Genomic DNA, 15,197 nt, shown 5'->3' with positions numbered 1-15,197 from the left:
AGCCTCTCCTTGCTTCCAAGTATTCACAATGTCTGGCCCATTAGTAAGTGCTGGATAAAAATACACATCGTATTTTTTTAAATCAAGGGACTCGCTACAAATGTGGGGACTGACGGGTCTTGGGAATCTGTATGCTAACCGCATGTGTCAGTAGTAGTGAGGTCGGCCCGGGGCAATTACGTCAGCTGTGTGTACGGACTTGTCTATGCTCTCCTCCGCCCCTTCCCCTTCCCCTGCCCTGCCAGGCTGCTGTGCTTGAAATTATGCACCAGCCCCCCCACCCACCCTGCCACTGTCCCACCTCCCACAACCTCCTTGTGGACCATTTCACAGTGGGTTTCTAGAAGCAACACTGCCTCCCTCCAGGTCTAACTACCAGAGCTACTCCAGTGGCAGGAATTTTAAGCCACGTAAGAGGAGCCACGTCAGGCTGCCAGATGGTGCGGGGCGATAGGCATGGTTGAGCAGGCTTCAGACTAAAGCAAGCTCGAGGGGATCGAGTGTTGTAATCATGGTCAAGAAAAGGAGTCAAGTGAACCTCATTACACATGATAGAGCCCTGTTATAATACCCCATATAATTACCTGGGCCTGGATTTAACCTGGGACAAATCCTTCTCCTCTCCTGCTTCGTCCTTCCTCACCCCATGTTACAGCCTTTCCTCTCCTAAGTCATCACTCTGAAAATAATGATAATAAGACATAACTATTACTTTAGATGACTTTAGACCGTCATTTCCTCTAAGACATCACAGTCAGAATGTTGTCCCCAGTTCTTCAGATGAGCAAATTCATTCTCAAGGTCACATGTAGCTGAACGGAGGCAGATCTGGGAATCGAAGACACGTTTTTCTGGCTCCCAAACTTCTGTTTTGCCATCTTGCAAGTGGCCTAGGGGCATTCGCTCAAAACACACCATCTCTCAATGAATCTCATACATGCAGCAGGTCTCAGGAAAGTGCAGGTGGAAAATGAGAATCTCAGGCAGGCTCTCCAGGAGGAGGCCTGTGGAGGAAGTGGGACAGCAAGGGGAGGACTCCATGTGATGTTTGTCTTCGCAATGCGTTTTGGTGATGACAGAAACTTTATTGCCCCAATCCATCTGGAAACAACATTTTAAATATTCCCCCCACCCCGCCCCTGCCGCTCCCCAACACCAATTTCCTTCACATACTCCAAAATGACAGACAGAAGAATTTAATACATTTAATGATTTCCCTTCCATTTACACTATCATAAATTACAAAGTATTGTTCACTTCACAAAATAAAACCATTTCCAGATATTTTTTTTTTTTTGGACAGTATCTAGAAGTAAGCGACAACAAACAAGTCTGTACAGCAGGGAGGAGCAATCACAGCAGGGGCATTTTGACCCCATGTGACAATGGAGTCCATCCGCATCGCTCCTCCGGACTTGCCAAGACAATTGCACTACCCCCCTCCTTTCAGCTCACTTATCACAGTAATTCTCTTCTGGTCACTCCAAAACAAGACTAGTGAGTAAGTACACGGATCATCTCAGACAATCAGAGGAAAAGACATGGTAGCCTGATTGAAGAAAAAACAAAAAAATCTAGATTTCCAGTTTTTGATGCGTTAAGTATTTTACTTATGTTACAAAATATAGAGATCTTGGCGTGAAAAGCTCATACTAAGATAAACATAATCAATCAGCTGGAACTATAGGAATAAAATCATATGAAATTATTATCCATACAGAGCTACTTTTATTAAAGAGGAACAAATAGTCGTATACACCAAACTTATTCATTCCTGCTTTAAAAAAATAGGCTTGTTTATAAAACAAAAATGAAACAAAAATCAAAAAATTATTCTGCAGATTTACTTTCCATAGATACAAAAATGTGGCAGAAATACAACTGGGTCTTAACATGTGAATCTAGAGTGCTTGCCTGAAAAGAAAACAGGAAAAAAATGTTAACTTTTTATACAGCCTAGATACAACCAGTGCTCCCAAATTATTTTATGTAAAATTGACCACATTCTGCATATTCTGGGATATACACACATGACATGGGAAACCTACTACCAATTCCAAAAACATACTTTGGGATTTTACAAATTTTTATAGAAAGAAAATGTCTGGATGCTTTAGATCGTCCTATAGTTGCTATAAACATATGCCATACGATAGCAAAATGCCAGTGCTTAACAGCAAAAACTATCCAAAACAGAGACACAGGTGGCAGGTGGAATTTCCTTGCAAAGCACTGGGAAGGACAGAGGTATGTCGAGATAATACTGCATTCATGGTAAACTTTTTCAGGGGTCACAGCAAGAAGGCAGGACAAGGTACACAAGGTAATAACCAATGCACTGCATTGAGTTCTATTTGCTAAAATAAAGTAACATTCTTGCAGCTAAAATAAAAATACATTTTACAATATAAGTTTCATTTAACATTTAACATATAGAATTGTCTTCTTTTCTGTAAGTGGAAAATGTAGAACTGCATCAAGTACCTCTAGGAATTAAGTTCCCTTTTATTACTAAGACTGAAGCTTAAAGGTCTACATTGTTTTTTTTGTTTTTGTTTTTGTTTTTTAATAAGTTAAAGAAAGATTTATTAATCACTCTTCCAGCCAAACAGACATACATACGAGGCACGGCAAGGACCCCAGGTGAGGGTCTTTTCTCACCCTCACCCTTGCTGTTCTCACACGGAGGAGGCGAGTGTCTATGAGACACAATAGCTGACTTGGCCATCCACTGTGGTCCAGGAAATTCTGTCACTTGCTTGGAAAAACAAATCAAGTGTAAGAAATGCTTTGATTCCCTTAGCTTTCACAACATTGATGGGGCTGGGGCCATTCAACTCATTCCTCTGGTGGATTAAAACAAGACATCTTCATTTTCTATTAAAATCTGCACTATCAGCTTTTGGTACCGCATGTCATGGAGGGTGGTGAGTGTGCTGTCCTCAGGGGGTCTCATCAGGGTGGGCCCAAACACGATCCCCAGGTTCTCAGCATTCATGAAATTGTCCTTTTCGTTCATAGTCACCCTGCAGAACAAACATTACACTGACTTGTGGACTCATTTATAGACTGATGATATACATATGCCCCCCAAGAACTTCTCTGGTTTGGGAAATTGCAAAAGGAAATAGAGAATCAGAATTACAGAGAAGTATTTTTAAAAAGGTAATTTTTCTCATTTTTTTTTCTTCTTTCTTAGATTGTTCACATTGCCTTCAGCCAGTGGAGGTGAATTTCTAAGTGAATCTGGTATAGACACAGTCTTTAAAATTAGAAACCCAGGCCTTCTAACTAAATACACGTGAAACGGTCATTTAGGGAATATTGCTTTGGAGGGGCAGATTGTTAGCTGGCTCACAGTGCACACGGATTTTAGTCTAGGCTCGTATGGAAGTCTTTTTCCCTCTTGTCGCTTCCTTTTGGTCTATAAGCTGGCAAGGAGGGAAGCTGAGGGCAGACTTTCTGTCTGCCAGCAGGGCTAGTGCCAGAGGAGAAAGGTTACTTGTAGGATGGGGCTGCCATATGCTGAGGAATAGCCAGGCCATTATCATGGGACAGGGGGATGGCTAGAGTGTGGCCAAACAGGAAAGCAGCTGAACGTTATTTCTAGCTCCCACAGGATGAAGTCTGGAGTAGTAATTACTGTTGGAATTGAAAATCATCATTTCAACATCCAGATAAGAACTACAAAGCCTTCAAGAGTGAAATTCAGACTCCAAAGTTGGCTTAATACCTTCTAGTGGAATGAAGTTACAACCCTCCAGATTTTTACTTTAAGAAATTTAGGGTTTAGAATGTTCATAAATAGATCTAAAATGGAACAGGTTCTCCAAAGAGAAAAATATAATTAAAACATGTGGAGGTTTTGCAGAGAAGGTCATTCCTTTGTGTCTGTTCTCTTGGGACTTATTAAGATGAGCCATTTAGCATTATTTTAGGAAGGTCAATTCAGCTTGCATTATTTTCACGTTGCAAAGCGAAGAAAGAGGTAGGAGAGTACTTTCTTCACAAAAATTGCTCCCATCTCCCCATTAAGTCAGGCACCGCGTCTGGCCAAAACAAGATGTCTAGCACACCCGCCACAATGAAAACACTGAATTATGGGCATTTCAGATGCAACTGGATCCTGTTAGTATTTTTTCCTGATCATCATCCAAACTATAACAACTGGGCACTGAAAGAAATAATTTATAGGTAATTAAAAGCCAGGCTGACATTCACAGTCTGTTACTTATCCAAAAAGTTATCTGTACTCTTAAATTCAATACGTTAATCAAAATGGAAATCTTTTGAGCTAAAGGTTACATCTCTGATCAACTTGAACATGAGCAATAGTATTTATATGTTTTATACGATAGGAGAAAACCCTCAACACCTAGTGTTGATACAGTATGATCAACTTGCTTCCTTTAACTAACTGAATGGATCTGAAAATTAGTCCTATAGAAAATTTTTGGTTCATTTTATCTAAGAATGGGTTGTTGCCATGTATCTTCCAAAAACACAGAGGAAGGCACACAGAAATGCCTTCATCCCTTCAACATCTCAAAGACCAACTCGCTGACCTCATTACACATGGATGGTGAAGGACAAGGAGCCACGGTTTAGGTAGAAGAGTCTGAAAGCAGAGTAGATTCTAGCGGCTTGTAAACACTCAATCATCCATCAGTGTCACGTGCTCTCACACACGTAACCTGTGCAGTGCTCTGTGGCAGGCACCCTTTGAGATGGCCCCCAGTGATCCCGGAATTCATACCCTTAGGTCATCCCTTCCCGTAGAGTATGGGCTAGACCTGGTGACTGGCTTCTAATAAGTAGACTATAGCAAAAGCAATGGGGCTGCCACTTCTGGGGTTAGGTTACAGAAAGGCGGTGTCCTCCATCTTGGGTGCTTGTGCTTGCTTGGTCTGAGGGAAGCCAGCTGCCATTTCGTGAGCTGCCTATAGAGGGACCCACATGGCAGGGAACAGAGGATGGGTGGCCTCCAGAGAACAGTCAGCAAGTAAGTGAGACCTCCTATCCAACAGTCTCTGAGGAACTGAAATCTTCCAACAACCCCATGAGTGAGCTTGAAGGTCACTTCAAGCTCCCCCAGTCCACCCTTCAGATGAGATTGCAGCCTGGCTGTCAGTTTGACCGCAACCTCATTACAGACCTTGAACCAGAGGCACCCAGCTGAGCCAACCCTGGATTGCTGACCATAGAGACTGTGAGATGATAAATGCTTACTGTTTTAAGCCACTAAGTTTTGGGGTGATTTGGTACTCAGTGATAGATAACTAATACATCTAGAAAAACAAGAGATCAGGGCAGGGATGTGCTTGTCCAGAAGGCAGGCAGGCTCAGGAGTCTGGGGCTGGAGTGGGCAGAAGGTGGAAAAGTAGAACACAGCACAGGACCTGTGAGCGGGGAGATGGGACACGGAGGCAGTGTAGACAAATGCTTAAGACAGAGCGTGGGCTCTGGATTGCACTGCCCGGGTTTCTATCCTGGCTTCATGTCGCCTCTTCGTGCCCGTTATTTAACCTCCCCTAAGCTTCAGCAATGTCATCTGTAACACGAGGGCCCTAACAGTCCCCACCGCACAGGGCCAATGCTTGTAAAGTGCGTGGAGCAGCTGGGGGCACAGTGAGTGTCCTAGCGGTTAGGATGGGGCTGACCTGGAGAAGTTCACTTTAAAGGGGTGCCTGTCCATGCAGTGGCTTGGGGAGGGAGGCTGTGGACGGTTTCTAGAGCATTAGCGGAGGGGGGGTCAAGCTGTGAGCTTACTTCTTGAGGTGGATCATTAGGTAGCGGAGGGTCTCGTAGTGGGCAGGAGGCAGCAGCATCAAGACTTCATTGACTGCTTCCAGCCTCTCATCTGCGTTGGCAATTTCTGTGAAGAGCACACAGCAGGAATGTCAGGGCAGCCTTGTGGCATTCAAGTCCGCAGAACAGCCATAAGAAGTTTGGCTACAGATGGAGGAGATGCCTAATAAGCTCCTGCAATTTCAGGTGCTATTCACTAAAAGTAATCAACTTCGCCACGTCCCGCCTCATTCCAGGAAGGCTTTGGGGCTGGGCACCACATGTGTATTGAACACCCGCTGGGTGGGTGGCAGGAGGCTGGCCCTGGTCCTTTTCCTCCAGGAACCTGCACCCTGTAGATGCTTGCTGGTGGCACATGCACACACTGCTTTGCCTATCTTCTCAATGGTGGCTTTGCCAGCAATGTCACCACCACAGGCTTTAATTGAAAGTGGATCACACTTGCTATTGTCCCCTTGAAGTTGTCTAATAAGTCTTTCCCTGGCAGCCTTCCATAAGAGAATACTTGTTACAATGCAAGAGCACTGGTCTGTGAGCCAGCCGACTCAGCCGGCATTCATAGCACTTTTTTCCAAAGTGCTGACATGGTCAGCCCTGGTGTACAGTCCAGGTTGGGAAGTAGATACTGGCCCCATTAACAATGGGAGGAAGCATGCATGCTTCTGCTTTTTAGGTCTCTGGCCGCCAACCAAAGAAAGCTCTCCTATCGTTCCTCCTGGGGTGGAGGGTACCCTGCTGCTAGAACCTTCTCTAGTAAGGACCACCAGGATCCAAGAAGGAATGCTCTTACCAGGGAGCAGGGTCCACAGGTCTCCTGCAAAGTGCATCTCACAGTCATCCCACCCTGCCTGCATATGTCTCTGTCTCATTACTATATGTAGTAATATTTACCTTCAAACATGATATATATTTTATAAAACTTCCTCAGAGTGGGCTTGACATCTATGCTGTGCATTCCAGCATCTGACTCTCTCCTTCCTCACTATGTTTCTAGGCAACATGTAGTCCCCCACCCCCCTGCCCTCTTCTCCACAATGGTCCTCTCTCCTGACAACAGTGGGCCCAGGTGCCAAACACTAAATGAGCAACTCCGATGGAAGACCAGAGATGGTGCTTCATTCCGAAACCCGTGAGCTCAAGTTTTCAAGCCCTGCTTTCCTCCTCTGTAAAATGGTACTATAATAATATTTGCTTCATTGGGTAGATAAAACTAGAGGACTTTTGGTGACAGTTCCTAGTATAGGACCTGACCCAGTATATTCTTCGCCTATTATTAATTTTGAACAGTCTACACCTATTATTAATCTTGAACAGCATTGATGGGCAAAAATGTGAGGTATAACTTGAATCGATTAGCAATAGAATTCTGCCTAATGGATCGAAGTAGCTAATCGGTACGTATGGTCCTCATTAGAGGAGATCTAATTTTTAACTTCAGAAACATTCTTACTTTCAGCATAAAACAGAGTAGGCCTGACTGCGCTGGTTCCCAGCACAGCAGAAACAATGGGGAGACACAGAAGTGCCTGGCACCCAGCTCCAGCCCAGCAGAATTGGCTCGGGACTGGGTCAGCTCAGCTGGGGCACGATGCCTGGTTTTCTATTAACTGTACCCTTGTGCCGACACTTGGCAAAGCAAGTGGCTCAGGCAATACTTTCTACGGTCCGGAGTTTTAATGTTCTTAAATTCATAATCACTGCACCTAAAAATTTGGTACAAGTAAAAAATTCATTCTTAATACTTACTTGCTGCTTCTATGAATTTGGAATAGGTATCGTAGGTGATGACAGGGATGGGTAAGTCTCTGAAATACAGTTTAAGGGCTCCAGCGATGATGTTTATGTCTGGATAGATGTTGGCAGATATATCTGCCTTTTCACCGTCTGAAAAACAATCAATGATCCAATTCCTAATTAGGACCTTATTTCACATTAAAGTGTGCCCAGAAAAGAAAAAAAAATATATCCAACAGTGAATGTTCCCGTACAAGTCAGCTGACTCCTTGGGCTTCTCATATCACTGAGATACAGGAAATAACAAAAAGAAGTTTGCTGAGAGTGATTTTCGGTCTGAAGGTACAAGTAAGCCAAAAGAGGAGTGAAATAAGCCTGACAATAGTTCATTGGGTTCCAGCCCCTGGTCATTTACTCAATAATAGAAATTTCGCAAAAAAATTCATATCCTGGACCAAAGATACACAATAGAATACAGTAGCAACCTAATTTTTAAAAAATCAAGAAGCCCTTATGTAGATCCATCAGTATTCTCTGGAGTTGGATTTGAAGATGACACGCACAACATAATTGTTGAATATCTTCAGTTTTTATTATCTCTTTCAGACTCACTGAACTTTCTTTTGACCTGATTCTTCTTCCTCCAGTCACTAGGACTTTAATTTGGGAAACTTTCCCCTTCCCTAATGTGTGGGTAATGTTATATTTCTTACCATTTTTATAATCGTTCGCCAGATATTTTTGGCTTTTTGTTTTACCATTAGTAAGTATCAGTCCAATTTAACTGTCAAAGACTATAATACTTTTCAGATAAAGTTTCAATAATACAGGGACGATTAGCATTTTCTTTTATAGAGAGAATTGAAAGAAAGAAAAAAAAATGCCTCAGCAAATTTGGTTCTGAGGATAAAAAAAGGCTGATGTACAGAAAACAGTAAGAGTGTGGCACCATGCCCTTCGATCCCATTTACATATTTGACAAACAGTTTTTGAGAATCTGCTGTGTGCCAGGCACTGTTAAGCCCCAGTGAATCAAGGAAGAAAAAACACACTCCATTCAAATGGCTCTAGTCAGATTGGGAGTCAGGCATGCAACCAACAACTACAAGGCAATGTGAAGATTGCTACGCTGGAGACATGTGGAAACGTAGGGGGCGGACATAGCAGAAGGAACTGGAACTCTTCCGTCAGCTTGGGGCGGTCAGGGAGGCTTCATGAAAGAGGAGAGACTAGAGCTGACGCCTGATTAATAGGGAGTGTTTGCCAGGCAGAGATGTGAATACATTCTCGATGGACAGAGCATGGTGAGCCAAGATGCTTGTTCATGACAACAGGTAAGGTGTATTTCAGTGCTGCTGGGGAGTCAAGTGCACAGGGAGGGGGAACTGGCCATGAGCCTGAGCAGACGGGGCAGCCAGATCATCAGAGACCTTGTCTACTGTTCTACCAAGTACAGGCTCCATCCAGGAGGCAGAGGGTTCCATCTTTTGACTGGTTGCACCAGAATTATTTCAACAGTTCATTCGAAATACAGATTCTTGGGCTTACCCAGTTTTCTGAATGAGTCCCAAGGGTGGGCCGTGGTGAAATGAGTTTTTAAACAAGTTCTCAAGAGTAGAGAACATCTGACATAGTCATAAATAAGAAAAGGGGTTACTTCCTAAACTTCCACAGGCTTCCCTACTTCATTGTGGAGATGCCCCACCCCTCTTTCTTATTCCTTCTTGTTTGGAGCTTTGGGAGGTGAAGATTCAACCGGTTCCTGAGCTGGGGGATGCAGAAGGGTCCCCTGTGCCATGTGGACCGACCATAAATGCTAGGCAGCCAACTCAAAAATCTTAATGGCACCAAATGCTGGCTAACTATTCAAGCAGTATTTTAAACTCACGTCCCCATGCAGTCGCTTGTCCACATTTTTAAGGAAACACTTCCCCCAGAGAGGCAGGGAACTAGGAGATCTGCAAACCATTATTCCTTAGCTTCTTGAAGAATGGCTCTCAGTAGCCCTGACACCCCAGTCCCACGATGAATAAAATCTGGTTCCAAAAGCGAGGGTGCTAAGGCTACGTCATTTGGCTTTCACGAAAGCATAAGCCTACCTCTGTCAAATGCCATTTTGACATCTTCGATGTGTTCAGTGAACCCGGAGACTCTGTAAAGGCCTTCTGACTTTAATCCTGTTAAAAAATGAGACAGACTTGAGCTTCCTGAAACATCTAAAAAAGACACTGATTTCATATATACACCGTGTGCTATCAGGAAATGGGCAAATATCGTCAGTGCTCTTATATATTAATGACACACAGTCATCTCAGAACTTGGACTTGTCCATCTCAGTTTCCGTGCATGTCTGTCTTCATTTGATTGTGTGGCAGCGGAGACCTTGGTGATCTGGTTTTCTTCCTGCCTTGCTTTGTAAAGCGAATCCATGTTTACAAGTCTCATCAGCTATGACTTCCTGCTCGCTTTTTTCATCCGACTGCTGAACGCAGTAGCCCTGCTCCAGACAGCAACCCGCCTTCTCCCCAGCATCATCTTAATCTGTGTGACATACTGTGTATAGCACTGTGCTAGGAACACACACATCCATGTCCACCTGTCTGATGCATATTATCCTGATTTCGGTGGAACAATCCAAATTGTATAGCCTTTTCTGTTTAATCATAAATATGACAATCTGTTAAATGTGACTGATTTAATTGCCAGACCTTCAAATAAATGATCATTCAGACAGTTGTAGAAAAATAAAATTCGGATGAATGAGTCTGGAAACTTGATCACTGTTTATTTAGGCTGAGAAAGAGACGTGGCTTCTGCTAATCTTACCGATTCAGTAAGGTAGGTCCTCGGCCGAGCCAGGTCCCAAAAGTATCAGAAGGAAGAGAGGCCCAGATTTCAGACCCGGTGTGTAAAAATTCACTGCTATCAAACTATCAAAGTAATACCTTGGTTTGCGAGCATAATTTGTTCTGAAACAAACTACTCATATTGCAAGACATCGCTCGTTTATGTTAAAATGTATTAGAAATGTTTGCTCATCTTGCGGAACACTTGCAAACCACATTACTCACAATCCAAGGTTTTACTGTATATCTACAGCAAAAATTAGCAAACAAATAACTGCTACTGCAATATATTCTGTCAGACTCTTGATAACTAACATACATTCCTTGTTTTTGCTTGGCAAATGTTTATTGAGTGAGGGTCTGCACCAGATACGACAAATGCATGGCATAAATATCGCCCCTCGTCTCTCCTGTAACCATCAGAGACATTCTTTTTTTATTCTTAAAAATTTACTTTTCAACTGCACATTGAAACCTATGTAATTTTACTATCCATTGTCACCCCAATAAATTTCAATTAAAAAAACTTATTTTTCAATTACCGTTGATGTACAATATATTGGTTTCAGGTGTACAAAACAGCACAGTGACTACACATTTCTATACCTCACAAAGTGATATAACCCTAATAAATCTACTACCCATCTGACACTGTACACAATCAGAGACATTCTTAATTGACCTTCGCTCTTTCTCCCACTGAGCCCCACTCAGCCTCAGAATTCGTCTCAATACAGTTGTCCAGGCTGCCACTCCTGATCAACTGAGTTGGCCCAAAAGATGAGACCTGGTGTCACCCTGTCCTACCGTGTTTCCCCGAAAATAAGACCTAACTGGAAAATAAGCCCTAGCTTGATTTCTCAGGATGCTCGTAATATAAGCCCTGCCCCAAACATAAGCCCCAGTTAAGATCGTCAGCCAGACATGACTGTTTGAATAAACGTAGATTTCTGTACATGCATAAATGAATAAATGTAGACTGTTGGAGCAAAAATTAATATAAGGCCCGGTCTTATTTTGGGGGAAACATGGTAGTTGGTGATGCATGTAAGCATGCTTCAGTACGGTTGTCACCTGTGCTGCAACAGAGGTAAAGGCACAGTGGCACACGGGAACACAATGCAGTGACCACCAACCCTGCCTGTGGACAGACGAGGCTATGGGCAGGGTGGTACTGAGGAGCTCTCTTTGAAGGAAGTCACGAGGGATGGGTTGGAGTTTGCTGGTGTGGCAGAGGCTGCCAGCTCCCCTTCCAATATTAGTTCTCCTGTTCCTCTGTGGTAATGGAACCTTTGATTTTCAGAACAACATCCATGGCAATGGCCATTAAGGTCTGACAGTGTGAAGAGGGCAAAGGAGATGAGTCCAGCACCTGGGTTGTGGACTTGAAGAGTGTGACCTTTTGCCCTCAGCTGGAAAGCAGATGAGATGGCAGTAGCCACCAGGGGTAGCCTGCCCCTGGGGAGCTGCTCAAGTATCCCTGGACTGTTACCAGAGAGAGAAATAGATTTTTGTCCTGTTCAACACAGTATTTTGGGGGGCCTCTCTGACAGCACTGAAACATGTGTGAATTAAGTTGGTCAGATGGATGGATTTGGAGGTGGAGTTAGGGGAGTTGGTCATTCCAAGAAAAGGCAAAAACACAGGTTGAGTTCTACAAGTTAGGCCCTGTACTAGGTCATTAATATGGATTAACTCCTCTTTATGTCGTACAACTGATTCCATTCACTGTGTAGGTGAGGAAACAGATCCTCAAATGGAGTAAGTGACTTGCTCAAGGTCATATGATAGCTAGTACAAGACAGGGCTGGGAATCTAACTTCAAGTCCTTCATCTTTGCATTCTGCCCCATCACACAGAAACAGAGGGGCATCAAAGAGCATTTGGAGAACAATAAGGCATTTGCTAGGGATGGAAGATGAGGTCAGATGTTGGCAGTGGTGGGAAAGAAACTGGGAATGGAAGCGGCATGTGGATTTCTTCCAGCCCATTCTCTGGTTCTGCTCACATGCACGGGCCCCTGATACCTGTAGCTCCAATCCCTTTTCTGTGACTCCCTGGCCTAAATTCCTAATTTGTGGTATTCCAGCTCTTGCACTAGGCATCCTTAGTGCTGTGCCCACCCCGTGGACACCTTACACATCAGACAGGGTGGTTACGCTGCTCAGATTATCAGTCGTCTCTGATGAGGGTCACTGTGGGGTGGTCCCAGCTTCTCCAGAGAAGCATAGTCCTGATTGTAGGTTCCAGAGAGGCTGGTGATCTGACTCCAAATTGCAGAGTCTTCTAACCAGCACCTAGGGTCACTTTTCTCAGCCTCTCAGCCAGAGTCAGGGCATCCCTAATCAGCTCTCACCCAGCTCAGCCCTGGCATCAGTACCTCACCAGATCTCAAAGCACCCACAGCCACAGCAGTCAAGGAGCAGGAGGCATTTCTTACAATCTGAGATTAAATGAGCAAGTCTTAAGGGAACAGAATAGCTATAGTTTTCACCCTGTATTTTCTGTCTCTAAAAGGCTTGGTTGAGATAATAAGCTATAATGTGCTCTTTTGTTTTGTTTTGGAAAGAATGGGATGGTTGGCCAAAGCATAAATACCTGTAGAATATATTAAGCCAATCGGGACACAATAATGGATATCAACTAGAACAGAGTACATATATGGCAAAAATGATTACAACCTTGGGCTTTTTACATGGTCCAATTATCTAAGTTATCCTAGCTCTCCCCCACCAGACTCAATCCACCATATCTCTGAACATTTTGACACTAAAGAGCTGAAGAGTAGCCAAAACAAAGCACAAAGGAAAGATGACTCAAGTGTAACATGAAGAAGCTTTTCTTTGAAATGTTTCTCTCTTCCTTACCTCCTTGATTCTCCAATGCATAGATATTTTTAATCTTTTAACTCTCCTCTTTGAAATAAACACAACCAATACTAGGAGTGAACTTCTATGTGGTAGGCAATGTTTATGTTGGTCAATAATTTATTTAATAGGAGCACCTTTTAAGACTCGATTCAAACCTCTTCTCTGCCATAACCCTTTCTGAATTACTCTCAGATAAGATTACAACATCTTCCTCTATGACTCCACAGTGCTTTGAATACACGCACACACAACATTTATTTATTTGGCCCTCTGATTCTGCATAGTACAGTGTAAGTTTCTTGAAGCGGAGAACTGTGATATCTAGATCCTTAATGAGTAGCACATAATAAATGCTTAGCAAGCATGTGTTGAATGCATACATGAATAAATATCATACATGCATGGTCAATGTATGAAACAGAAGTTGATTTAGTTTGTGTGTGTGGAGAGAGAGGCAATTTAACAATTGTCAGAAAATTTCCTTGACAACAGTAAAAATAAAATCACTCCAATAAGGAGTCTTTTCCAAACCTCTTGCTTCAATCTCCCGGATGCATATGTCTACCACCATGGGTCTCTGAGAGTTGTGAGCCTTGACGAGTGTTGTGAGGTCACAACAATACACCTTCTTGATCCTCTTTAGATCAGGCTGGCAGTCGTTGGGAACGTGCTTGGAACACTGTTTGTGTACATTCAATCCACAGTCTGTAAACAAAAAAGCCACATTAGACTGGCCCTGCCCTTTTGTCAAAGCCCAATGCAAATTATATGTTACCAAAAACAAACATGAAAACACCCAAGGGTTTGCTGTATCTCCCTGGAACATCTGTCCCACTGGGAGGTGGTACTCTCCACAGGATGAGTACGAAATCCATCTTTACTCATGAACCTCTTACATCATTCCATTTTCCTTGTTAAGCTCTTTCTGCTGCTGGACCACAAGAAGAGAACCTCTCATGAGACAGTTTTGGTAATCAGGCAGGTTGTTTGTATGTTTGTTTTTTTTCCTTTGGGGACCGGAAGCTTTGTGTCCACATGTGGGCTTTTGGATTTGGAGTCCCAGGCTCACAAAGGACACCTGGGATTTTTGCTGGGCTGCTTCCTTGACGTTCCTTTCATGGAAGACAAGATCGCTGTCTGCACAAACTCATGACCACTGCCATCTCCCCCCATCTCCCCCTTTCCTGGAGAGCTGCCCACAGTTTCCACTCCCTCCTTGTAGGCAGTTCGGGTAGGCCATTTTCCTTTCTACTTGCCTTATTTTGACACCTGTGAGTGGAAATAATGTCTAACTGGACACCAGTGGGAGTACCCAAGAGTTCACAATTTAGAACAATGCCGTGTAATGTGATGATTAAAGTAATTATTTATAAAGCTCATATCAAGATTTGAAGCTGAAAAGGTGCTTTTAAGTTCAATGAACACATTGTGTGCCTAGTAAAATCTTGTTAGCAGTTGGTGCCCACTGGTGGAATTTCCCTAACAATAACAAGGCACAGTCTACGTGCCGGAAAATAAAAATTTCATGCTGAAGTTGTTCAAAGTTGATGTGCTGCCTACTCAAAGTGCCTTCTAATATTAATTGTTTTGTAAGTATAAAGAATAACAATAGTAACAAATATTCTATTTTATATGCATTTATAAATATATCTTAAATATGTGAGAATAAATATAATCATCTGCTTTATAAAAAAGCACTTAACGGGCCGGCCGAGTGGCGCGATGGTTAAGAATTCGCTTGGGATGCCAGAGGTCCCGGTTCGGATCCCACATATGAGGGCCAGTGACACTGCCCTCTACAGCTAAGATGCTGAACAACAGCTCAACGTGGAGCTGGGCTGCCATGAGTCGCCGGCGACGGCATAGGCTGCACTCCCTGTGGCAGTGAGTTGCCATGGGCTACCGTATGTAGCCAGCAGCCAGCGTGAGCGGCCAGCAG

At 43.4% G+C, this 15,197-nt stretch overlaps 2 protein-coding genes across 8 annotated transcripts in view; one reads left to right on the top strand and one right to left on the bottom strand.

Moving 5' to 3' along the window:
* The window catches only part of LOC109381349 (uncharacterized), a 58,744-nt gene that overhangs the window by 12,620 nt on the left and 30,927 nt on the right, over positions 1-15,197 (top strand). Inside the window, exon 2 of one of the 5 annotated variants that reach the window (XM_019639918.1) lies at positions 3,200-4,304. The exons of the other annotated variants lie outside the window; for them this stretch is intronic. Within the exon in view, the coding sequence (XP_019495463.1) occupies positions 3,200-3,305 (106 nt within the window). The 3' untranslated portion in view covers positions 3,306-4,304. Of the gene's footprint in view, positions 1-3,199; positions 4,305-15,197 lie in introns of those variants that run through there. 5 annotated transcript variants of the gene reach the window in all.
* The window catches only part of CHN2 (chimerin 2), a 278,203-nt gene continuing 264,186 nt past the window's right edge, over positions 1,181-15,197 (bottom strand). For all 3 annotated transcript variants that reach the window (XM_019639912.1, XM_019639914.1, XM_019639913.1), the window contains 5 exons: positions 13,790-13,963; positions 9,642-9,719; positions 7,555-7,692; positions 5,770-5,875; positions 1,181-3,026 (listed from right to left, as the gene is read on the bottom strand). In XM_019639912.1, coding sequence (XP_019495457.1) covers positions 2,855-3,026; positions 5,770-5,875; positions 7,555-7,692; positions 9,642-9,719; positions 13,790-13,963 — 668 coding nt within the window. In that variant the 3' untranslated portion in view covers positions 1,181-2,854. The remainder of the gene's footprint in view (positions 3,027-5,769; positions 5,876-7,554; positions 7,693-9,641; positions 9,720-13,789; positions 13,964-15,197) is intronic.

This window comes from Hipposideros armiger, unplaced genomic scaffold (assembly GCF_001890085.2).
Source record: "Hipposideros armiger isolate ML-2016 unplaced genomic scaffold, ASM189008v1 scaffold_47, whole genome shotgun sequence".
Classification (NCBI taxonomy): domain Eukaryota; kingdom Metazoa; phylum Chordata; class Mammalia; order Chiroptera; family Hipposideridae; genus Hipposideros; species Hipposideros armiger.
Note: the sequence above shows the minus strand (reverse complement) of the source record. Positions and strands in the feature narration are given on the sequence as shown.